The sequence below is a fragment of the Capsicum annuum genome, chromosome 7, assembly GCF_002878395.1.
Source record: "Capsicum annuum cultivar UCD-10X-F1 chromosome 7, UCD10Xv1.1, whole genome shotgun sequence".
Classification (NCBI taxonomy): domain Eukaryota; kingdom Viridiplantae; phylum Streptophyta; class Magnoliopsida; order Solanales; family Solanaceae; genus Capsicum; species Capsicum annuum.
This window is the reverse complement of record NC_061117.1, coordinates 222,357,276-222,382,358: the sequence shown is the minus strand read 5'-3', so window position 1 is coordinate 222,382,358 and position 25,083 is coordinate 222,357,276. Positions and strand designations below refer to the sequence as shown.

General features: G+C 32.4%; 3 protein-coding genes and 1 long non-coding RNA gene across 6 annotated transcripts; 2 read left to right on the top strand and 2 right to left on the bottom strand.

The window, feature by feature from the left end:
* Positions 1-19: 19 nt before the first annotated feature.
* LOC107878723 (G-type lectin S-receptor-like serine/threonine-protein kinase At4g27290) lies at positions 20-4,147 on the bottom strand. The gene is made up of 7 exons (XM_016725818.2): positions 2,755-4,147; positions 2,175-2,315; positions 1,839-2,005; positions 1,310-1,517; positions 854-1,091; positions 592-742; positions 20-487 (listed from the first exon to the last, which is right to left on the bottom strand). The coding sequence occupies exons 1-7, from the start codon at positions 4,037-4,039 to the stop codon at positions 194-196; spliced, it is 2,484 nt and encodes an 827-aa protein (XP_016581304.2). The 5' UTR covers positions 4,040-4,147; the 3' UTR covers positions 20-193.
* A 3,416-nt stretch (positions 4,148-7,563) lies between these two features.
* LOC107878724 (G-type lectin S-receptor-like serine/threonine-protein kinase At4g27290) lies at positions 7,564-13,239 on the top strand. Of its 3 annotated transcripts, XM_047415617.1 has the most exons (8): positions 7,570-8,064; positions 8,259-9,174; positions 9,612-9,755; positions 9,894-10,057; positions 10,362-10,572; positions 10,769-11,006; positions 11,085-11,235; positions 11,336-11,799. In XM_047415617.1, exons 1-8 carry the CDS (start codon positions 8,008-8,010, stop codon positions 11,687-11,689), a joined length of 2,235 nt encoding a protein of 744 aa, XP_047271573.1. In that variant the 5' UTR covers positions 7,570-8,007; the 3' UTR covers positions 11,690-11,799. The 3 variants fall into 3 exon arrangements, with proteins under 3 accessions (XP_016581306.2, XP_016581305.2, XP_047271573.1); XM_016725820.2 differs by lacking the exon at positions 11,336-11,799 and adding an exon at positions 12,986-13,239 and having other exon boundaries at positions 7,564-9,174; XM_016725819.2 differs by having other exon boundaries at positions 7,564-9,174.
* LOC107878722 (G-type lectin S-receptor-like serine/threonine-protein kinase At4g27290) lies at positions 12,311-16,323 on the bottom strand. The gene is made up of 7 exons (XM_016725817.2): positions 14,868-16,323; positions 14,474-14,617; positions 14,183-14,343; positions 13,649-13,859; positions 13,241-13,478; positions 13,006-13,156; positions 12,311-12,788 (listed from the first exon to the last, which is right to left on the bottom strand). The coding sequence occupies exons 1-7, from the start codon at positions 16,138-16,140 to the stop codon at positions 12,480-12,482; spliced, it is 2,487 nt and encodes an 828-aa protein (XP_016581303.2). The 5' UTR covers positions 16,141-16,323; the 3' UTR covers positions 12,311-12,479.
* Positions 16,324-21,289: 4,966 nt separating this feature from the next.
* On the top strand, positions 21,290-24,626 carry LOC124900132. Its single transcript, XR_007057895.1, has 2 exons — positions 21,290-21,460; positions 24,024-24,626. It is a non-coding gene; the product is annotated as an uncharacterized LOC124900132 (long non-coding RNA).
* The last annotated feature ends 457 nt before the right edge of the window (positions 24,627-25,083 follow it).

The following is a 25,083-nucleotide window of genomic DNA, read 5'->3' as shown; positions in this document are numbered from 1 at the left end:
ATCAATCGAAATCGAGAAGTAACAGCCAATCAGTAAGCTTTAATATTTACATATATTTTGAGTCAGTTTTACATGTTGATACTTCAATAAGGCAAAGGCATATGCAGATAACGTTCACCACATTTCTACAAAGAATTAAAGAAAAGGTTATTCAAACTGCTCCCTTGTTGGAAGCAAGTGAACCTATATTTTCTTATCGGGGAGCTAATATTGTGATGGGGGTCTCAGTCACTGTACAGTGTGGATATAATTTGCTATCCGGTGTATCTCTTTCTATGTAAAAACCTGGCCGTTTAGCCTGTGGCAATACACCTTCATTGTTTAACATCATAACCGCAGAAGACATACTTGGACGATCTTCTGGACATTGTTGGACACATAATAGACCAACACATATTGATCGTTCCACTTCGGGTATTGAACAAGAATCACCTAGGTATTCATCAAGTAGTTCTGTTGACCTACCTTCTTTATAGAGTTTCCATGCCTGTAGATTACAGGATTATTAGCACTGACTAGCTTAGCAGATATCTGTTACTAGTTTTAACATAACACCAAAGGGTAAGTAAAATACAACTAATCAAATCTTACATGTCCAAGTAGATTAAGGTTGTGATCTGGATGAGAGAATCTTCTGTTGCTTTTCCCACTCATGATTTCCAATATTATGATACCGAAGCTAAATACATCTGATTTTACTGAGTATCTCCCGTGCAATGCATATTCCGGTGAGAGGTATCCGCTGCATAGAAATGTAAACAAACAATAGAATTACTAACTCTGGAAAACGTATCTAACATCTCAAGACTCTTGTTAGGTTCAAATTTCTAGCTATCCAGTACAATTTTCTTACTATGTTCCAACAACTCGGTTTGTCTTGGCACCAATGTTACTTTCTTCACATATTTTTGCTATGCCGAAGTCTGATATCTTTGGATTCATGTCCTTGTCTAACAAGATGTTGTTAGCTTTCAAGTCTCTGTGGATTATTCTCAATTGAGAATCTTGATGCAGATACACAAGTCCCCGAGCTATACCATTGATAATGTGAAATCGCTTAGGCCAGTCTAATACTTTTCTCTGTGCGTCATCTGCCAAAATAATGTTGGTTCATTAACACACTAAGTAGGTAAATAAAATCAGTTCTCCATTGCTTTGTTGGAAAAATAATACCAAGAATGTTATTATTAGGCTCTTATACAGCTGGAGTCTTAGTTTTCTCCTTACATAATTTTTTTCCTGCTTTATGGGGCTATAGACGTTGGAAGAAAATCACTGAAATGCAAAATATTGGATTGAGAAGCAGTACCAAATATAAATGAATCAAGACTCCCATTTGGCAAGTACTCATAGATCAACATTTTTTCTTCCCCTTCAATGCAGCAACCAAGAATCTTCACCAGGTTCCTGTGCTGAAGTTTGGCAATATATACAACTTCATTTTTGAACTCATTTTCTCCTTGCGTGGAAGTTCTAGACAGCCGCTTGACAGCAATTTCCTGTCCTTCAAGTAAGCCCTAACATCACAATCTCTGCATGTTAATATTTTCAATACCTAAGAACAATGGTTGTTTCCATAGACCATAGTTTTATTACCTAACTTGATCAAAATCTCCACTCACTATCAAGGTTTGAGATGTTGAAGACAAAGATAATTATATTCATGAACAACATACGAAGGTGTAATACCAATCTGATCCCTTAGCTACTTATTATATAAGTTTCCTTTTGAATTCACAAAGCAATGCTTATGTCATTTCTCTTTCGATCATACAACTCCTATATTGTATCCAAAGATGAAGCTTTACTATAAAGGACGAGGTCTTAAGTGTGTATACCTTGTAAACAGGTCCAAAGCCCCCCTCTCCAATCTGGTTGTCAATTGAAAAGTTATTGGTAGCCTTTGCTATGGTAGATAAGTCTACCAATGGTATTTCAAATTCTTCAGAGCAATTGCCACTGTAGTAATTCATCTTGTAATTTCCATTGCATCCCGGGGACCTTCCTGCCAAAACCAAATGACATAATTTTTCTTATAAGAAAAATCAAATGAAGTGAACGTTGTTTAAGTTGCAATTATCAGACAACTAAGTTCTTTTTAGTATTATTTAAATGTCTATTCCCTTAATTGTGTTACACTTAGATTTCAAGAGTAAAAAAGGTATCTAGCTTACCTTTGTTTTTAACCTCTAAAGCCTTCTTCCTTCTTCTATAGTAGATCATCAGACCAAGGAATACCAGAACCAAACCAACTGATAATGGTAGGATCCAGAAAAGTACTTCTCTTGTCTTTCCATCTGATTGTTCCAAACTATCTGCAAGTATCATTCAACAAAGACAAATAATAAATTTCAATCTCTATCCAATCCTTTGGGGAGTACTACATGTCATTTGTAATTTGTTGATATTGAGTTGTAAAGGTTCTAGAATTCATTGCGTTACGCAAGTCATATCAACTGCTTGTTCCATAGAAACCTAAGTGCTTACCTATTAGAGTTCCAAAAAAGTGAATGAGGTCTAAACAGTCATATGCTTGTGGATTCAGCTTATAAATTCAGATCAACTTCTCTCTAAATAGGAGCTTTCCGTTCTACTATAAGTTGTTTAGTTCCTGGCTATAGGAGTTTGCAATTGATAATATTAGATGTTTTCGGCACAAAACTACATTCTGCTTCATTCAAAGTGCCTGCAAGCCCAAATCCTTTAGGATCTTTAGGTAATCTATCAAAAATCTTTAAGTAGCAACAAGCAAACCTGATTCAGAAGCAGCCATTCTAATGTAGATATCTTGCCCTCCGTTGGTTCCCTTCCGAAGGTCAAGCAGATCCTGGAACCACAATAGGCATCCACTTCCTCCATTGCGTATGTCAGAATTTGAGTAAGCTATACAAGAGCAATTTTTAAAGCAGATATCCTTGCATTCTTCTAGTGTCATTGTCACGTTGGACCAGGAGTTCCATGTGTCTGGCAATTTGATATGCGAATACTTCAAAAATACGTCTCCTTTATGGCAATTCAGTTCAGTTCTCCGAACACAGCCACCTGACCAATCCGCCTTCTTCCAAGCGCCACTATTGTTGGGCACAAATTTGTCAAAGCATCCACATACCGGAGAATCTTGACTGTTGCAGCTACCATATGCGCCACACAAGTTATACAAATCACAGTTATCTGCCGGTATTAAGATTAAAGGCACCCAACCTTGTTTTCTGTCACCCAAAATCCATATCTGTAGGACTCCACTGTGACTCAATGTCAACCTCACTAGAACTGAAGATGTGAGCTTATATACAAAATACACCTCCGTCTTACTTGAATATACTCCATATGTATAGTATGTACCTTCTCTTGAGTTTTGTGTGCCACTGAAATATCGACCATTCCACGGTCCAGAGCTATATACAACAATCGACCCCTTCTTCACGATATTCTGTGGGTAACCAGAAGGATCACAGTGGTATGTATAATCACCTCTGGCAGGATCCTCCTCATTCCTCCATGACGACAAGTACACCTCTCTACCAGTTACTAAGTTCTTACCAATCTTCATGTCCGCTAATAGCGTATCAGTTGGGTGATCAAAGCTCTGCCACAGGATATGCCCGGGGCTATCATCACCAGCTTCTTTGACAACAAGATTTCCAGAATCTAGCAACTGCGCCACAGGATTCTCCACATATCTCGACGTATTAGTTGACCACAAAATATTGTTAGTACCATTGAAAAGGACAAGAACTCCTGGCTCGATCACTTTCAAGATACCTGTTCCACTGATCAAAGGAGCTTCTCTGTTGGCAACCCACACAACTGTCCTAACAGATACGTTCTTGTACCACATTCCTACATAGCGATTCTCCGAATTACCTGGACTGAAGAACCCCAGTTCGAATATTCCACCGGGTGAAGTAATATTAGCATCACCATCTTTCAGAAAATGGGTTGTAGTTATGGTATCTGTAGCGCCAAAGCTTGGGTGTATGTAATACAAACACGAGAGCAAAGATAAGTAGAAACTTTCCCTTAGTAAGAATACCTTCATGCTTTGATGCAGACAGTGAAACCTATAAGAAGAAAACTGAACAAACGACTGGTTAAAAAGCTACCACATGAGCTTTTTATCAAATGAAAGTATTATACGAAAGTAGTCTAATGGAGGTTGACTTGTAGTTAGGAAATAATGTGGGAAAGTTCTTTTTTATTTTCCACAAGGTGTCCATTACCAGCATTGAAATCCGATTGATTTAGATTCATATTAGGTAACGTTTTCTATTAAGGATTTTTTCATACAAAGGCTCGAAACTGAGACCTCTGATTAAGGAAAAAACAGTCCATCCACCCCATCACATACTTTAGCGGTATTCCCAATCGGTTAAAACTTACGCGCACCGGGTGTATATATCAAGTTAATACATGTATAACATGTGTTTGAATTTAGAGTTTATGTTAGTTAATTAACAAGTAATTTACTAAATTTAATCAAATTATCATGTTAAAAAAACATTAATTTGATGTATACACTGGGTGCATGTAAGTTTTTAGCAGTGAAGTAAACAGAATTCTAACGATATCTGGTCAGAAATTGATTTGAATAGTTTTAGTTTATTAAATGTTACATCTCAAGGATTCATCATGCATATGCTTACACAACTTTCGTATAAAAAGTTGATGTGATGAAATTTACTATCTTTAATCGTATTGATAAAAGTAAATATGTGTGTATATGATTGACTTTTTGAAGTAAGAAATCAAACAAAATATTATCGATTTTATTTTTCAAATTAAAAATCAAACTATGCGTAACTAAGTTCTTTCGTGTCAAATTTTTTTAAGTTGATTTGATTTAATTTGAGTTTGATTAGATATTTTGATTTTTTTCTTAAACCCCCCTAACAACACATCCCCGTTTCGTTTTCACGAGACTGATCAAACATTTTAGACCCCATATATTTACTTTTTTTTTACTATATTTCCCCCTTAATTCCACTCAAGATTGAAAATCCAAGCATCTATTTTATTATATTTCAAAGTGAATTTATAGGTTGATATTTAAAATTAATATAAATTTAATGATTACATATAAAGCTATAGATGCCTACTTTTTATATTATTACTAACTAAAAAAAATGGAAAACGGACGTGGCAAGGTCACTTGGTCAAATTATTACCTCTTAAATAGTCATTTTCAAACTAATGTCATTGTATGGCCACTCGATCATAGTATTTTTATGAAATGACCTTCAATGTGGGTTGGGGTGGATAAAAAGGCCTGCCTTTCTTAAGTAAATAAATAAATAAAATTGTATATTGTATAGTTATTGTATAAAATATGTATTTGTATAAGATATATATATATATATAAACTGTATAGTTATTGTTTAAAGTCATATCTGAACAATAATTATAGCTAAAAGCTGTATAAAATATGTCTAGAAATTATATAATTATTATATAAAAAATGAATTAGTATACAATACATTTAGAAATTATATCATTGTTGTATAAATTATGTATATAAATGATTATTGTAGTTAAAAACTTAGATAAGATGTGTGTAGAAATGATATAATTATTGTTATGATTCGTGTAGAAACAGTATCATTGTTTGTACATAATATGCATACGTGTAGGATGTATATAAAAATTATAAATCTGTATTTGATATCAGATATTATATTTGATTGATAAAAAAAAGAAGATCAACAATTATAATGTTACAAAATTGCATTTGATTATTAAAAAAATACACTAAATAGAAGATTTTTTATTTTTTTTTGAAAAAAAGAAGTTGCGAAAAGAAGCAATGGAAAAAAGAGCAGCAATTTTTTTTTTTTAAAGAACAGCTAAAAGATTATTAAAAAAACAAAAAGAGAAAAGACCAAAATGACTATATTTAGAAATGCAAAATGAATGGCCACTTGGTGACAATTCTTTTTGTCGAGTGGCCATTTTTTTTAATTCTCCTTAATAAACATGTGAAAGAATACTTTACTTTGACGCATAATTATTTGAATATTTAAATAACAATGGTGCATTCTTTTTCAATGAATATTTTATTAGGCCATTCATACCTAATCTCAACTACTAATGGAATATGACTCTTGCTAGGGCCATCAAATGGTATAATTATTAGTGTGAAGATTTTCACAAATAGGACTTCTCCCTGCCCCTATGCAAATTGGCTTCATTTTTAAATGTTTTGCAAAAATAAATTCGCAATTAGAATTAGGTAAAGAATTTTTCAATAATTAGCTTCAACTCAAAATTTCAAACCTCTAGTAGACCTGCTTTATCTTATTCAACAACTTTTCTAAAGCTCTAACAAAAACCATTAATTCTTGTTCTTTAATTTTCTTCGATCAAATTAATTCAAATAATTGGGTATAGGTAAATTAAGTTAAATGGAATATTACCTTTAACTCACTCAATTTTAACTACAAATAAACACTTGAATCTTTAATTTTCTATAATATATACATCTCAATTTTTAAAAAGCTTTACTGTACGATCATTATTTATTGGAAGAAGATGGAGAAGAAAAAGAAGGGAGTAGAATGAGAAGTTTTTATGAAAATTTATATTTGCACAATTTTTTTTTCAATTAAGTCAAAAATATTTCTCAAAATTAAATATCATTCCTTAAAAGGCCATTTTAGAAAGTTCTTGTCTTCATCAATGATATAACCATTTAGCCCAATTGTGTGACACAACACAATTTGTGTCCAGAAGGCTAATTGTTGGAAGACAAAGTACCAAAATTGGGACTTGGGAAGTCACGTGTATCTAATAGATTTGGTTCTTCCAAAATACCATAAGTTGGAAGAAATAATCAAAACAATCGTCTATCCAACTGATTCAATTAAATTCTATATATATTATATGTGTAATCTATGTATAATATGTGTATGATCGTGTATAATTAATATATATATCGACTAGAAATGTAAATAGTAAATCTTTATGGCTAGAAATTTGGATAAGGATTAGGAGATCTCTGAGATAAAAACACTTAAAGATTTCTTCTCGTCTATCATAGTCTTGGTAGATGGAGTTCTGATACCCGTTGATGGTGAGTTCCTGATACCTATTGATGGTGAGAGGTGACAAGTATCCCATAGAATTAGTCGAGATGTGTGTAAGTTGGCTTGTCGAAGATGCGCACAAGCTAACTTATTGAGATTTGCACAAGCTGACCCGGACATTAATAAGCGCTATTAAAGAGTGTCATGATCAAGACAACCACATGCTGTTATTAATTTATCTATATAGAGATGTGTCCAAAGTATATATAATACTTTCATGTGTTAGAAAGAAGAACCATTTTGACTACTTTTCACGTTCTTCAAGTGCTCAACTTATTATTTAAAAATACAAGGCACAAATATCCCCCTCAAATTATAATCGAACCTAAATTTTACGAAAACTCTATTACCCTTAAATAATTTTTTTTGGTAATTTTGTGCTTCTTTGTGCTGACTTAGTAGATATGTCAGCAAAAAAAACAGAAAAATAAGTTTAGAAAGATAATAATACCGTAAAGCAATTTCAGGTATAGTTGAGGGGTTACTTGTGTCTTACCCCTTAGTTAAAACAATTCCAAAGTTGGAAACACTTAACTAAGAGTCCATCCTCCTGTCCTATAGCCAGGCAATAATTGCATAGATCCATTATACAAAAGATGCTTCAATTATTTGTTCTCATCTTGTTCTTCCCACTTCCATGGCTTAATAGGAGCATTGACAATTACATATTTGGCTAACAAATATCCTTCTGCAAACAAGTCAAAGTGCTGGCCACTATGCTGCACTTTGATATATGAAATGATAGGACTGTTAATGAGAAAGATTTGCTACGCCCTGTGAAATAGAGAAGAAAGATTCATTAGATTTCGTAGCATGAATGCGTTACAAAGGAAATGTTTTTACCTATTATTGCTGTTGTATTTGTATTCCACTCATCACACTTTTGGTGCTACAGATAGTAAAATAACGAGGACTCAGTTTCTTAAGGATGGCGATTATATTGCTTCACATGGTGGAAGCTTCGAAATGGGGTTCTTCAGTACAGGTAATTCTAAAAATCGGTACGTAGGTATGTGGTACAAGAACATATCTGTTAGGACAGTGGTGTGGGTTGCTAACAGAGATGCTCCTTTGACTAGTGGATCAGGTGTCTTGAAAGTAATAAAGCCGGGAGTTCTTGTTCTTCTGAATCGTACTAACAATGTTGTGTGGTCAACTAACACATCGAGATCCGTGCAGAGTCCCGTTGCACAGTTGATGGATTCTGGAAATCTTGTTGTGAAAGAGGCTGGTGATGATAACCCGGAAAATTTCCTCTGGCAGAGCTTTGATCACGCGACTGATACGCTTTTACCAGGCATGAAACTCGGTTGGAACTTTGTGACTGGCAGAGAGGTGTATTTGTCATCATGGAAGAATGAGGAGGATCCAGCTACCGGTGATTATACATATCGTTGTGATCCTTCTGGATATCCACAGAACATCTTGAAGAAGGGCTCAGATCTTAAGTATCGCTCTGGACCGTGGAATGGTCTTCGTTTTAGTGGGGCGATAAGTTCAAGAGAAAGTCCTTTCTATACATTTGGGATATTTTCAAGTAAGACAGAGGTGTATTTTGGATATAAGCTCACATCTTCAGTTACCACAAGGTTGACACTAAATCAGAATGGTGTATTACAGCGCTGGACTTGGGGTGACCGTGTACAGAATTGGATCCCTTACCTTGCAATACCTACAGACAACTGTGATGTTTACAAACTGTGTGGTGCATATGGTAGCTGCAACAGTCAAAATTCTCCTGTATGTGGATGCTTGGACAAATTTGTGCCAAAACACAAAGAAGATTGGCAGAAGGCAGACTGGTCAAGTGGCTGTGTTCGAAAGACTGAACTAAACTGCCTCCAGGGAGATGTATTTTTAAAGTATTCGCATATCAAATTACCAGACACACGGAATTCCTGGTCCAATGTCACTATGACACTAGAAGAATGCAAGAATATGTGCTTAAGAAACTGCTCTTGTATGGCTTACTCAAATATTGACATACGCAATGGAGGAAGTGGATGCTTATTGTGGTTCCATGAATTGCTTGACATTCGGCAGCTATTTAAAGAAGGGCAAGATATCTATATAAGAATAGCTTCCTCTGAATTAGGTAAGTTTGTTGCTGAGACACATTTAACAACGATTTGTGATTGGTTACTTTACTGTGCTTATGCTTGTAAGTATGTAGTAGTAGAACTAAATTTCAAACTCTTATATCGCTAGGAACTAAAACTTTAGTAGAACAAAAGGCTATTTCTTGTAACTACTTGATAGGTACTTAGTTTTCTGTAGAACAAGCTGGTGATATATTGCATCAGTCAGCTAAAAATCCAAGACGAAACTAAAGAGGAATTTAGTTGGAAAAACTCATTGAGAACTAAAATGTCTGCTGAACATCTAAGAAATGTCAACGAATTAAAAATGATGTGCAGTTTCACTTTCTAGCAGATTCATTATAACTCAATATCAATTATCAACTCCTCCAAGTGACTAACAGGTAGAAACACAGTTAGTCTATTGATTACTTTGTTGGAATGGACTTTGCAGATAGTCTGGAGAAATCAGATGGAAAGACGGGAAGAGTACTATATTGGATCCTGCCTTTATCAGTTGGTTTAGTTCTGGTAATTATCCTTAGCATGCTGATATTTCACAGAAGAAGGAAGGCGGCGTTAAAGCTTAAAAAGAAAGGTAAGATAAGCTAGATAGGTCACTTGTTACCTGATCTTTGAGCAAAATAGAGGAACTGAAATTCAATTAGAAATGAAGAACTGCTTATCAGTCTCGTCCTTGCTGCTTAACACAATTTACTTAACTTTCATTTGGCAGGAAAATGGGAGTGCAGTGGCAATTTCAAGATGGATTACGCCAGTGGTTGTTGCACTGAAGAATTTGAGATACCGCTGTTTGACTTATCTACCATAATGAACGCTACCAATAACTTTTCAGTTAATCGAAAGATTGGAGAGGGGGGCTTTGGTCCTGTTTATAAGGTAACAACACTTGTAGCATGGCACATTTATACAAGAAAAATCCAACTTAGTACCCAACTAATACAGCATGGTTTAGATGACTGACATAAACCTCTTAATACTCCAGAACAAAGCCTTCATCCTAAGGATATGTTGGGATGAGTTTGAGCTAAACTAAACTTTACTAATTCTCATAATTGCTCTATTCCTTTTTTATTTGGAACCATAGCTTATTTTGCACCTTATAGTTCCAAATTAGATTTCCTTTTCGTTGAGCAGGAAGATATTTATAGAATATTTAACCTGCAGATATTGTGATGTTCAGGGAATACTTGAACAAGGACAAGAAATAGCTGTCAAGCGGCTGTCTAAAACATCCAAGCAAGGCGAAGTCGAGTTCAAGAACGAAGTGGTATATATTTCCAAACTTCAGCATAGAAATCTTGTGAAGATTCTTGGATGCTGCATTGAAGGAGAAGAAAAATTGTTGATATATGAGTACTTGCCAAACGGAAGTCTTGATTCATTTATATTCGGTAACAAACTCCAAAACCAATACTGTGTATACTGAATTATCTTCTCCCAGTTTTGAATCCCCCATCAATTAAGAAAACCGCATGAAAGTAGGGGACTAAGATCTCACCTTTATTAGAGCTTAATAATAATGCACATGGTAGCCAAATAAGGGAATGAACTGATTAGTCAAGTAGTGACACAACAAAAATTTGGCAGGTAACGGACAAAGCAGGATATTAGACTGGCCTAAGCGTTTTCACATTATCAATGGGATTGCTCGGGGACTTGTGTATCTACATCAAGATTCTCAGCTGAGGATAATTCATAGAGACCTGAAAGCTAACAACATTTTGCTAGACAATGACATGAACCCAAAAATATCAGATTTTGGTATAGCAAGATGTTATGAAGAGGACGAGCATGCAGCCAGGACAAACCGAATTATTGGAACATAGTAAGAATCTAGTACTGAGATAGTTAAGGTATATTTTCCAGCATTAGTAACTATATGTTTTGTGTACATTTTCTGCAGCGGGTACCTCTCACCAGAATATGCATTATACGGGGTATACTCAGTAAAATCAGATGTGTTCAGCTTTGGTATCTTATTACTGGAAATTGTTAGTGGAAAAAGCAACAGAAAATTCTCTCCTTCAGACCTTAACCTTAGTCTAATCGGACATGTAAGATTTTCATGTACTTTGTTTTATTTATCCATTAGCGTTAGCAACTAACAAGTATCTGGTAAAGCTAGTCATGCTAAGAAGCTTGTAAAATCGTCAGGCATGGGAACTCTACAAGGAAGGTAGGTCAATAGAACTACTTGATGAACGCCTACGTGATTCTTGTTTTGCACCTCAAGAGGTGGTACGATCAATCTGTGTTGGTCTATTATGTGTCCAACAACGTCCAGATGATCGTCCAAGTATGTCTTCCGTGGTTATAATGTTAAACAATGAAGGTCCGGTGCCTCAGGCTAAAGAACCAGCCTTTTACATAAAAGGAGATGCGTCGGATACTGAATTATTTTCTGCCCAATTTGCACATAGTACAACACTGACACCCCGTTTGAATATTAGGCGACAGACAGAGAATACTAGTTCACTTTTTAAAGCAATTTCTTTTGTAGCAATGTAGCTAAGCTTGCATTCTAACAAATTATAGCTAACCCTTACTCTCAGAATGTATATTTGACATTTTATCGACACATTACATATCATGCCCGAGCAAATTATTATCTTATCATATGTACATTGTTCATATTATGCTACGTGCTAGAGTATATTTTACTCTGCCAATGCGTTACTAATTCCAGTAGAACAAAAGCACAACAAATCTGCGTGTGCAGAGAACTCCATCAGAATGTAGAACAAGATACAGGTTACGTAAACACCTATTTTGACAATAGCATTGGCCTCAAGGAATACTCAGACTACACTGAGTTTGTTGTTTCTGCTGCTATTGTAAATGCATAATATATACACAACCATGCCCTTTAACTAGGCTTCAGCTGACATTTACGCCATCCAACTTTGGGTGTGCACAAGTTGGCATCTAAACTTGTATAAAGTTGAACAAGTAGGCACACACTTACTATCTGGCATCTACACACACAAATTGCCACGTAGTTGCCACATAGGATGTATTTCCGAGTGCAACAATAAGCACTCTATTTTGTTGAAAAGATAGTTATACTTTTAGCAATAGAGCTCAACATCGCACTTTACTAATTAGAGATGGATGGCGCCACGCAGAGTATAAAGAAGGTTTTCTCTTTTAATCAAAGAAAGAAGTCGCAAAGAGAGACCACATGAGTTACTGGGGTGTTTACACGGGCCTTTGCTTCTTCGTGTGTTTACTTCATATTTTGAACCCCTTTTGGCTTTTGTGAAAATCCTAGCTCCGCCGCCGACTATGGACATGCTTCCTATCGAGCATTCAACAATGTGATGGTAACTTCGTTTATAGAACTTGGTGCTTGTGTACTCCAAGAAAATTGATCAACATCTTCAACTTTCCTTTCAGTGAAGAAACCAGGATGTTTAGCTGTTGGCAAAATGCCTTCATTGCTCAGCATCATAATCACAGTAGACATACTTGGCCTGTCCTCTGGATTCTGTTGAACACATAACAATCCCACATGGACTGATCTTAGTACTTCTGATATATTACATGAGTCTACCAGATTTGGATCTACAAGTTCCAATGTCCTTCCTTCATTATGACGCATCCATGCCTGCATATAACGATCACTCCATTAACAAAGGATTTAAGTTATACACACTAACAAGTTTAACGTGTAATAGTAGGTTAGTTAATCATTTTTACAAGGTTACTCTTTAACGGGCGCTTATAGTAGATATTTACATGTAACTATTGTCAGCGAATAAAATTTAAATGCATTAACAAATACTTTGTGTGTCTTTTTTCCAGTTAGGAGTTACTGTACTTACATGTCCAAGAAGGTTGAGGTGGTGGTCTGGATGAACAAACCGTCGATTTTTCTTTCCACTCACAATCTCTAGTACTAATACCCCAAAGCTAAAGACATCTGATTTCACTGAGAATATCCCCTCGACTGCATATTCCGGGGACATGTAACCACTGCAATAAAGGAACCACAGGATTATATAATGCAGCATGTGCAATTGTTAGTGACTATATATATAATAAAAAATTAAATCTTACTATGTTCCAACAACACGGCGTGTATTGGCTCCTGTCTCATCTCCTCTGAAACTTCTAGCCATCCCAAAATCTGATATTTTTGGGTTCATTTCAGTATCAAGTAAGACATTGCTAGCTTTCAAGTCTCTGTGGATGATTCTGAGCCTAGAATCTTGATGAAGATACATCAGTCCTCGAGCAATTCCATTGATAATGTTGAAGCGCTTAGGCCAGTCAAGTAATTTGCTCCTTTCTTCATCTGCCAAATGTTTTCAACTTATTACTATAAGGTTTCTCTGACAATGAATCAACTGAAATCACATTGAAAGTTCCATCTTGAACATTAGCATTTTAAGTATAGGTGTTCTGTCTCTCATAACAATTGATTGCATTGAAAGAAATGAACGCAAACTAGATGTGAAGACCAACCAAATATATATAATTCCAGGCTTTTGTTTGGCAAGTACTCGTACACCAGCATCTTCTCTTCTCCTTGAATGCAGCATCCTAGAAGCTTTACAAGATTCCGATGCTGAAGTTTTGCGATGCAGTTAACTTCATTCTTGAACTCGTGAAGTCCTTGCTCTGATGTTTCTGAAAGCCGCTTCACTGCTACTTCTCGTCCACCTTCTAATACACCCTGTAAAAGTAGCAGTCCTGTTGGAAGTTCGGTGGAGTAAATAGTCATTTTTATCCTATTACTCCACTCAGATTATTATTTAGGCAACATCTTCTTGCACATATCATTTCTCTTTAGAGGAGATGATGCTAAAAACTATTAAACGTACCAATAACTTGAACATAGAACACAATCTATCACTACTTTGCAGCAGAAAAAGGAAAATGTTCTCCCGTGGTTAAATTGAAGGTTGATATTCCAAGTATAACAAAGAAATCAAATGGATTTGAGGTCTCAATGCGCTCGCGATTATCATTACTTGAGTCAGAGGAAAATGTTTCTACCTTGTAAACTTGTCCAAAGCCACCCTCTCCAATCTTGTTCGCAAATGAAAAGTTGTCAGTAGCATTGGTTAATGTTAATAAGTCAAAAACTGGTAGCTCAAAATCTTCATGACGACTTTGATTACTGTTATCATTGTTGTTTCTGTGACCACCTAACTTCCCTGCCATTTGAACATACAAGTAGACCTTGTTCAGACGACGGGCTTGAAAAGACATACTAGTTGTATACAGAACTAATGACCATTAGCTGCTTCCAGTTATACAATAGATAGGATTGGTACTTCCACTTACCCGTTATTTCGATCACTGGGTCTTCTCTCCTTTTTTGTTTATAAAGAATTAGGCTTACACCTAAACCTAACAGAATCAATGCAACCAATAGCGGCAAAGCTATCGCAAGTATGATAGTTTTCTTTCCCTTTGATCCAGCAGAACCTGCAATATTTCCCATCGAAATATTATAGTAGGTAGTTGTTTCGAATAATGTTAGAAGTTCTTTTCTGTTATGTTTATTTCGACAAAAACATGATGGTTCTAGAAGTCTATTCTCCACCGAAAGGATTTGGATTACCTTTTCCCCTCATATGAACTGAGTTAAAGCCATTGAAGTACCAAGTTAGTTCAAGGCAATTAAGGAAAACAACTGCCATACAATAAAACCATCCATCAGTAAATTGCATATTACCTATGTCTGAAGCAGACATCCTAATGTAGATATCCTGTCCTGATGCAGATAGCTGTCTGATGTCAACCATCTCCCCGATCCATAGCAAACACCCGCTTCCTCCATTGCGTATGTCCAGATTAGCATAACCCGTACACGAACAATTTCTCAAGCAAAATTCCTTGCATTCGTCTAGTTTCATTGTCTCATTGAACCAGGAATTTCGTGTATCAGGCAGTTTTACACCAGAATACATAAGAAATCCATCTCCAGTGCAATTCAGTGGATGTCTCCGGACACAACCACTCGACCAGTCAGACCTCTTCCAATCATCCGGATGTTTTGGCTCGAATTTATCTAAACACTGACAAAAAGGATCACTCAGCATGTTGCAAGTACCATATGCACCACATAATTTGTAAGTGTCACAGTCATCTGCATCTGCTGAGTGGTAATTTACCCATCCCTGAACCTTTCCAATCCAAATGACACGCATTGCTTTCCCATAAGGCTTTACCACGAAAGTCGAAATAACAGATTTGTTCACCATTTCGTATTCGTAATAAATCTCCCTACTGTCCATGACCATTCCAAAAGAGATGATAGAGTTGTTCACCATGTTGGGTGCACCACTCCACCTTATACCATTCCATGGCCCTGCTCTAAAAGTCACATTAGGCCCTTTTCTCATAAGGTTTTGTGGATAACCAGTAGGATCACAGTGGTAACTATAGTCCCCCGGAGCAGGATCATCGTTGCTTCTCCAGGAAGTAAGGTACCTTTCTAATCCAGTCGCCAAGTCCGTTCCAAGTTTCATACCTGCCAGCAATGTATCACTAGGATAATCAAAGCTTTGCCAAAGGAAATTTTCTGGATTCGGATCGTTGGCATCTCTCACCACAAAATTCCCCGTATCCAGCAACTGAGCAACGGGGTTTTGCACGGATACTCTTGATGAGTTTGTTGACCAAACAGTTGCATTAGTAACATTAACAAGAACAACAACACCTGTCTCGATAACTTTCAGGACTCCTGATTTATCAGTAAGTGGAACCAGCCTATTAGCAACCCAAACAGGTGTAGTAACAGAAGTTTTCTTGTACCATATTCCAACATATCGATTTGTAGAAGTATCTCCCGGACTGAAGAATCCCAACTCGAAAGTTCCATCAGACGAAACAATAGTATCACCATCTTTGATGTATTGCGTTGTAGTTATTGTATTCACTCGACACTTAATTATTTGAAGAAAACTGAAAGAGCAAAGAAGTAGAATGAATGGAAATGCATCCATTGCTATAACTGGGTTGCATGCTTCTTCAAAATTGTTAAAAAGAGTCTAACTGTATAGGGTGGGTAATTAAGACACATCTAACATGTCTCTTCTCTTGTTTGTATGGTTGTTAACTACTGTATTGAATTATACTTGTGCTGTTAATTTAAATAGAACATTTATTGTGTAGTATCATTAAATCTTAGATAACGATCAAAAATCTCATTTTATATTCGATTTAGTGTGATCAGGTCGTTAACATACTTTTTTCTCATTTTGTCTTTACTTAAACCTATTTTATCTTTTACTTATTCTATAGTAACTCTACCTCGTACCCTACTTTTTTTTTTGTAGGTTTATCCTGTTTTATATATTAACATGTCTTTTAACTTGGCTTTAACTCACATCTATGAGTTCCAATTTGGACGTGCACAAGTAGACACTCAAACTTATATAAAATTGAACAAGTAGACACACACGTTCTATATGGCCGGCCTAATACAGATAGGATTTCATGTAGTATACGAATGGACCACGTAGGACGCTACATAGGATGCATGTTGCTAATTCTTTAACGTTATAGTTTAAGGGCCCGTTTAACCGTGAAATTTTTTTTCTATTTTTCGAAAAATTTTTCCAGAGTTGGAAATTGTGGTGTTTGGCCATGAAAATTCGAAAAATAATTCCGAAATTTTTTTCTGAAAAGAAAAAACTAGTTTTTGGTGTTTTCACAATTTTTCAATTCCAACTTTTATTATTATTACATATATAACCCCAATCTTTTAAATTTTTACATAAAACACTCCTCAACACTTAATTACATGAATAATATTACTTTTTCAATATTACGTATATAACAGTTTTAAAAAATAGGATAATTATAATTTCAATCTTAATGCTATCCTAATTAATATATATCGTTTTTCTCTCTCATTATTATTTTTCTCCCTTATTTAAGACATTATTTACTGCTAATAATCCTAATTACTATAATATAATAATAATAATAATAATAATAATAATTTTTTTATTGTGATAAAGACGTTTAAGGAATTATAGTCGTGTAATTAAAGAATGGATAATCGTTTTCTATATTTATGGAATTAATAAAATTGTAGCAGATTAGTTTACCACTGCCACAAATTATTCTCATTTTTAATTTATATATATATATATATATATATATATATATATATATATATATTATATTGTGTACATCTTTATTATATAAATATATAAAGTATTAAAAAATATACTAAGCATATTTATAACATAAATATACAAAGTATGTTATATATGAAGTTTATACCATGTATATATATCATATACACACATATATAAATATACAAAGTATAAAGAAACATACTAAGTATATTTAAATATTTATGGTATATGATATAATATACCATAAATATGCAAAGTATGTTTTACATAGAAATAATTTATTCATACACAGTAAAATCTTTCATGTATTAAAAATGAAAGAAATAAATTAGCGGCAACTTAAAATTTAATAACAACTCATCATTTCCTATTTTTTAGGAACGAAAAATAAAGGAAATAAATTAAATAAATTTCTAAAAAAATAAATTTGTTTGAAAGATTATATTTGTTACCTAAAAAATAGGAAGCAGTGATCTGTTAATACATTTTTTATTTTAGTTGGGTGATTTTGATAGTTTGTAAAAGTTGGGACATAAAATCATATTAAATTTTTTTTTTTTGAAAAAGTCATTTTTTTTTAAAAAAAAGACATGACCAATTTCATCAACTCCAGAAAATTTTAATTTTCATGGTCAAACGGCTACTAAGTGTCTATCTATGCGTACTCAAAGTTAAATAACACTAATAAAGGTTGAAGCTAAATTAAAAAACACATTTATTTATTATATGTAACAACAAAAAAAAACACAATATATCTAAACATTATATTCATTAACACAATAACCATCTAAACAGAGTCGTCTTGGAGACGCCGAAGACTTCATTTTTGCAGGTCAATGAGTTTAGGCAACAAAATGGCGTGGCAAATTTTCTGCCAAAGAATGGAAGTTATAAGATTCATGCATGATGTTAACATTTGGAAGCCAAAACTTTTATTATCTCCGTTTCAATTTATTTGCACCTATTTATTTATAATCTAAAATAAATCTTACATATCTTCAGAGATTATAAGTAGTCATTTGGCCTTGACCAGAAAAAAAGAAAAAAAAAACTAGTCATTTAGCCATAGAATTTTTTTTTTTTTTTTTTTTAAATTATTTCATTTTAGTAAAAAAAAAATGAAAGATCATGAATTTTTCAACTCCAACTCCAAAAAATTACTTGAAAAAGTAAAAACAAATTTTTAATTATTTTCACTTTTATCACTCATACTTTTCTCACAAAATTTTAAAAAACAACTTTAATTTATACTATCAAATTAAAATGACTAACTTTAGTGGGGTTACCTCAAAAGCAGGGCATTTTGGTCGTAATATTTTGGTAAACGTCAACTTCTTACCTTGCCAGGTCATATAGTAGACTTGTTGCTACAAAATCAAATAACTAGACTACATACGTGACAAAGCTAACGAAGTAATTCAAGGCTCGTTTGTACACGGGATCATCAGTATAATAATTCTGAATAAAATTTGGAATTAACTTTATTTTATGTTTGATACGAGATATTAGCTAATCCATAACTATATTATCCCACCAATTGTATTAAAATGATGAATACTATCAGTCTATCACAAATGATGAGATAAAATAATTTTATGAGATATCTTATTTATCTCTTCTCGTTTACCTGATGACCCCGAAAAGTTCAACACCAATCTTATATTTTTCTTTAATTTTGTCGTTGGTATCACACATTTTGTGGTGTGGTAGTGGAGTACAATTTGATAGGATAGAAAAATTGAGAATTCAGTGTTTCCTTCAATTGTCATGCGTAAATTAAACTAAACGTCTCATAAACGAAATTGACCAAGTGGAATTTCATCGAATCTTCCTTTCAATAAAGTTGCATTCCTCCCTCTCCATTTTATGTAGCACTTTTTTTCTATTATTAGACTATTTCAATGAGAATGCTATCTTTTTATAGTTAAAAATAATAAGTTTTCTTTTTATATTTAATGAAATAATTTATAGGAAGATAATTATCTAAAATTTGTTTTAAATCACAAATTTAAGAAATTTACCTTTTTTTCTTAAATTTTCTGTTAAGTCAAAAGAATGTCACATAAATTGTGACAGATAGAAGAAATATTATGATTCGATGGACGATAAATAAAATATAAAAATATAAAAGGATCAAAAACACACTTAAACTACTCGAAATAGGTCATTTTTATCCACAATCTAATTTTGGTGGCCATTATACCCCTCAACACCACACCTTTAATTTAATACAATATAATTGTTGACATGGAGCTTGTTAATCTAGAGCTGGTTGGAAAAGTTAGTAATTTAGAAAAGAGAATTAAGAAAATGAGAATTGTCAATTTTTTCACATGTTGGAAAACTACGTCATCAATTATATTGTATTTAAATAGGTGTGACAACATGCATGCATGGAAGGAAGATTAATAATTTGATATAAGCCATATTCTAATATATATTCTAATATATGGAAGAGGCTTGGAAGCTGGAGTCGGTCGTTATGCCTACTTCATCTCTGATTTTACCATATCACTCTTAATTAATTATTATATATTATTTAGATATTAGAAAATTAATAATATTTTACAAAAATATAAAATAGATATTTATGACATGTCTGCTTCAGCTGTTTCAACCGTAATTTTACTATTTTATTCCTAATTAATTATTATAGGTTATTTAAGTATTAAGCAGTGATTTTACTATATCACCCTTAATTAATTATTATATGTCATCTAAGTGTTAAAAATTAATAATATTTAACAAAAAATAAAATACACATTTATGACATGTCTGCTTCAATTGCTTCAACCGTAATTTTATTATTTCATCCCTAATCAATTACTATAAGTCATTTAAGTATTAAAAAAATAATAATATTTAATAAAAAAGATAAAATAAACAAAAAAAAAATGATAAACAAACTATTGAAGTTTTAAATTAATTTGACATTTTATATAAGACCTGTCTAAATTTTTTTCACAACTATTTTTTATATTAATTCTGTTATACCACTTCTAATAAGTTATTTCCTAATTGATTATTATATGTCATTTACGTATTAAAAAATTAATAATATTTAATAAAAAAAAAAAGTAAAATAGACATTTATGACATGTTTGCTTCAGTTGTTTCAACCGTAATTTTACTATTTTATCCCTAATTAATTATTATGAGTCAATTAAATATTAAAAAAATATTTAATAAAAAAAAGATAAATTAATTGTTGATGTTTTAAATCAACTTGACATCTTATATGAGGCCCGCTTAAATTTTTTTGACAACTATATTTTATAGTAATTTTATTGTATCACTTCTAATAAGTTATTATGAGTCATTTAATACATGTCTACTTCAGGAATTCAATCGTGATATTTGATTGACTCTCAAAATTATATCAGTGTCACTTAAATTGAAATAGAAAAAAAAGTATTATAAATTTCAGTAATTAAAAATTTAAATTATTCTCAAAATATAATAGACTATCAATGCTACAAAACTTTGGACAAGAAGAGTATTATAAATTATAATGGCTAACAATTTAAAATAGTAAATTATAATGTCAAAAAACTATTATAAATTACAATATCTAACAACTTAAAATATCTAAAAAAATATTTAAAAGATAATTAATTATCAAAATTTTATTTATATCATATAAATTGAGACTAAAAAATAACGCACGGCCTTCGATATCTAGTAAGTGTAGAGGTGATCTCAAAATTAAACTAGGGTAAAATTTGTTTTTTTTTTTAAAAAAAAAATAGTTTAAAGGTACTTTCTAGCCAATAAAAATAAGAACAATAATTGAGTTAATATGTTCAAAAGAAAGCTATAATAATTAAAAAGATAGTAATTACGTGAAAACTGTTAAGAGATATTAGATTTAGTGTGAATGTCTTCCCCCATTTTTAACAATGTCTTCTTCCCCTATTTTCAACAATGAAGACTTTCCCCCTTTTTAATTTTCAACATTGTATAAAATTGATCAATTCTAATTGATTACAGTGTAGGCAAATTTGCCTATAAAAGGCATGCATATATTTCCATTTCTGATAGAGGAGAACAATATGCATATATTTCCATTTCTGATAGAGGAGAACAATACACAATAAAAGTCTTGCAATCTGTTTCTTTGTTTCTTCCGTTATGTTATTTCATAACACGTTATTAGCACGAGACTCAGTGAAATAAGGTGAGATTATAAATCTAAAGGATTTCAAGATTAGTAATTCCTTATGTTATTTGTTTCGGTGGACATTCACCAAAAGGTGGGATATGAAATTTCACCGTAAAATTTAACTCTAACAATTTAATTAAGTTTGAAGGATTCAATGATATGGTTGTGCAAAGGTATAACCAAAGAATTGATTAAATACGTGAGGTAGGTATCAAAGGCCATATTTTTTGTCATATGTTTGTCTTTAAAGATGCTTAATTATTTACAAATTTTATGTATTTTGTTTGTTTAAAGGAAAGAGTATTTAAAGGTTCATTATGAATTTTGTTGTATAATTTGATATATTATGTCATTGATTATAAGACGGTAGATTCAAGTTTCATCTTATTAAAAGGATAAAACATTGGGTTAGAATCCCGATGAGCCATGATAAGATATTGAGTTTAAATCCCATCAATTTATGTCTAAGACGTCTTTATATGGATAAGGCATTGAGATTGGATGTCAATGCGCCATATTGATGATATTATGATGGCTAAGGCCAAATAATGTGTATTTCATGAAAAGTCATGAAACATGTACCATTAAATATGCTCCATTTTATGAATTGAATGTGGTAGCAGTGCATAATATGTCTGAAAGAAGACAAATAAAAAAACACAAGTGATTAAATTTATGAATATGAATATAGGCATACCAAGGATAAAATCTTTTGTTACACTATATGCACGCCTCATGAAGGAGCAATATTTTGAAAGAAATTCTAAGTTATCATAATTTGATAGGCTTAAGACATCATTATATGCACGCCTCATGAAGGAGCAATATTTTAATTTTTTTATTTTTTTTCTTTTAAAAAAAGCGACCACATGTGGTCTCTTTTAAATTTTAAAAAATCAAAATAATTATTTCAATAATTTTAATATTAATTATTATTTATTTTACAAATAAAAACTAAAAAATAAAAAACAAAATCGACCACTTGTGGTCTTTTTTAAAAAAAATATAATTAAAGAATATTTATAAAAACCGACCACTTCTGATCGGTTTTTAAAAATTCCTTTTTAATTTATTTTAAAAAATCGACCACTAGTGATCGGTTTTAAATTTCAAAAATAAAAAAGAAAAAATTTTAAAAACCGAACACAGGTGGTCGATTTTTTAATTAAAATAAAAAAATAATTTAAAAAAGATCACTTGGGGTCGGTTTTTGAAATTACACTGATCACACGTAGTTGATAACCAGTATAATAATAATAAAAATCAATCATTCTTAAATTTTGTGAAAAAATTACACTAAAAAATATTTCAAATAAAATAAACAAATTACGTTAAACATAATCTTTATCTTTTACTTATTTTTCAATATATAAAATAATTTTTTTCCTTTGTATATACGTTAAATGACGTTAAACATGCATAATCTTCGTATAATGATCGCATATGTGTATATGTATATCATAACGTTGAGATAATGATATTATGTTACTATTCCAGTCATAATGCTATTACCGTTAAAATATCTTTATATATATATATATGTATGTATGTATATATCATGTAGTGATCGATTGATGAACGATGTAATCAAAACCTAGTATATTAAGCTAATCAAATATAATTAATCGATCACTCATCTGAGTATGTATAAGAAACACATCGCATTATATTATTGGATAATATACTTGTGTGCGTATGTGATATATATAGTACGTATTTAGAAATTGATATAGTCGATAGTGTGCATATGTGTGTGTTTGTATAGGTGTATATATATATATATATATATTCATATTATACAGTGAAGGTATATTAATGACATAAGATAATGTAATCGATAATTCATCCGAGTATTTGTGAAATATGTTGTATATTATTATGGGGTAGTAAAATCGTGTATTTGATGTTTATAGTACGTATTTGAAAGTTGATAGACAATTAAATATATGTATATAAATGTATATCTCGTGTAGTGACGTATGCAGTGATCGAAAACTAGATAATTGAATGTATATATCAAAATATTTTGAATAATACATTCATATATATGATACTATTGAGGATTGAAGTAATAATATAATGTACATTGATGTGATATTAACGTAAGTTAGTCAAAATAATCGATAACTCATCAAAGTATGTATATGAAATATGTAGCATTATATTATGGGGTAATATACTCGTGTACGTATATATAGTACGTATTTAGGACTTGATATATATATATATATATATATATATATATATATTAGATTGTGTGTATATGTGTGTGTATGAATAGGTATATTTATATAATATATATACATATTATGTAGTGAAGGTATAATGACATAAAAAACTAGCAGAATCTATCAAAAAATAATGAATACCTTGATTTGAAACGATTGAAGTAATATACTGTACGTTGATATGATATTAATGTAATCTAGTCAAATTAACGATAACTCATCAAAGTATATATACGAAATACGTTGCATCATATTATGTTGTCTATTATTATGGGGTAGTAAAATCGTGTATGTGATGTATACAGTATGTATTTGAAAGCTGATAGCCAATCGAATATATTTATATGTAGGTATATTTTGTGTAGGTTCAGAGACACGAGTTCGAGATCCAGAGCAGCAGTAGTATTCTAGCTTCCAGTACCCAGCAGTTAGAGTTTTAGCAGTGAGTCCTCATTCTCCGAGGATATGATATTATTTTATCATTTCAATATTTAGTTTCTTTCAGTAGTGGAGTTAGTTGGGGACATGTCCCATCAACTCCTTATTCAGACAGTAGAGGATTTCAGACTAGATGCAGACTAGAGTTCCGAGCACCAGGCTTGGGGCATTACACTGTCGAAGAATGTCGACGAAAAAACGATTGGCCAAAATGGCAAGAGGCGATTCAATTTGAATTGACTCACTTGCTACACGAGAGACTTTTGACTTGCAGTCCAAACCTCAAATGATGTAAAACTAGTTGGCTATAAATGGGTCTTCGAACGTAAAAGTAATGAGAAAAATAAAATTGAAAGATACAAGACATGCCTTGTTGCACAAGGATTCTCTTAAAGACCCGGTATTGACTATGAAGAAACATATTCACCTATCATGGATGCAAGAACGTTTCGATACCTCATCGATCTATCTGTACATGAAAATCTTGAAATCCATCTAATGAATATGGTTACAGCTTATCTTTATGGTTCACTTGATAACGATATTTACATGAAAATCCCAGAAGGATTAAAATTGCCTGAAACATATAGTTCAAAGTCTCGAAAATTATATTCAATCAGATTATAAAGATCATTGTACTATCTAAAACAATCAGGACGTAGGTGGTATAATCGCCTAAGTGAGTACTTGAAGAACGAAGGATACATAAATGATATTACTTATCCTTGTATTTTCATTAAGAAAAGGGCGTTGGGATTTGTTATACTCATCGTTTATGTGGATTATATAAATCTCATCGGGACTCCAAAAGAGGTCCAAAAGACAATCGAATATCTAAAGAAAGAATTCGAAATGGAAGATCTTGGAAAGACAAAACTTTGTCTTGGTCTGCAAATTGAACATTTAGCAGACGGAGTCTTCATCCACCAAACTGCCTATACCCAGAAGGTTTTGAAACATTTTTACATGGAC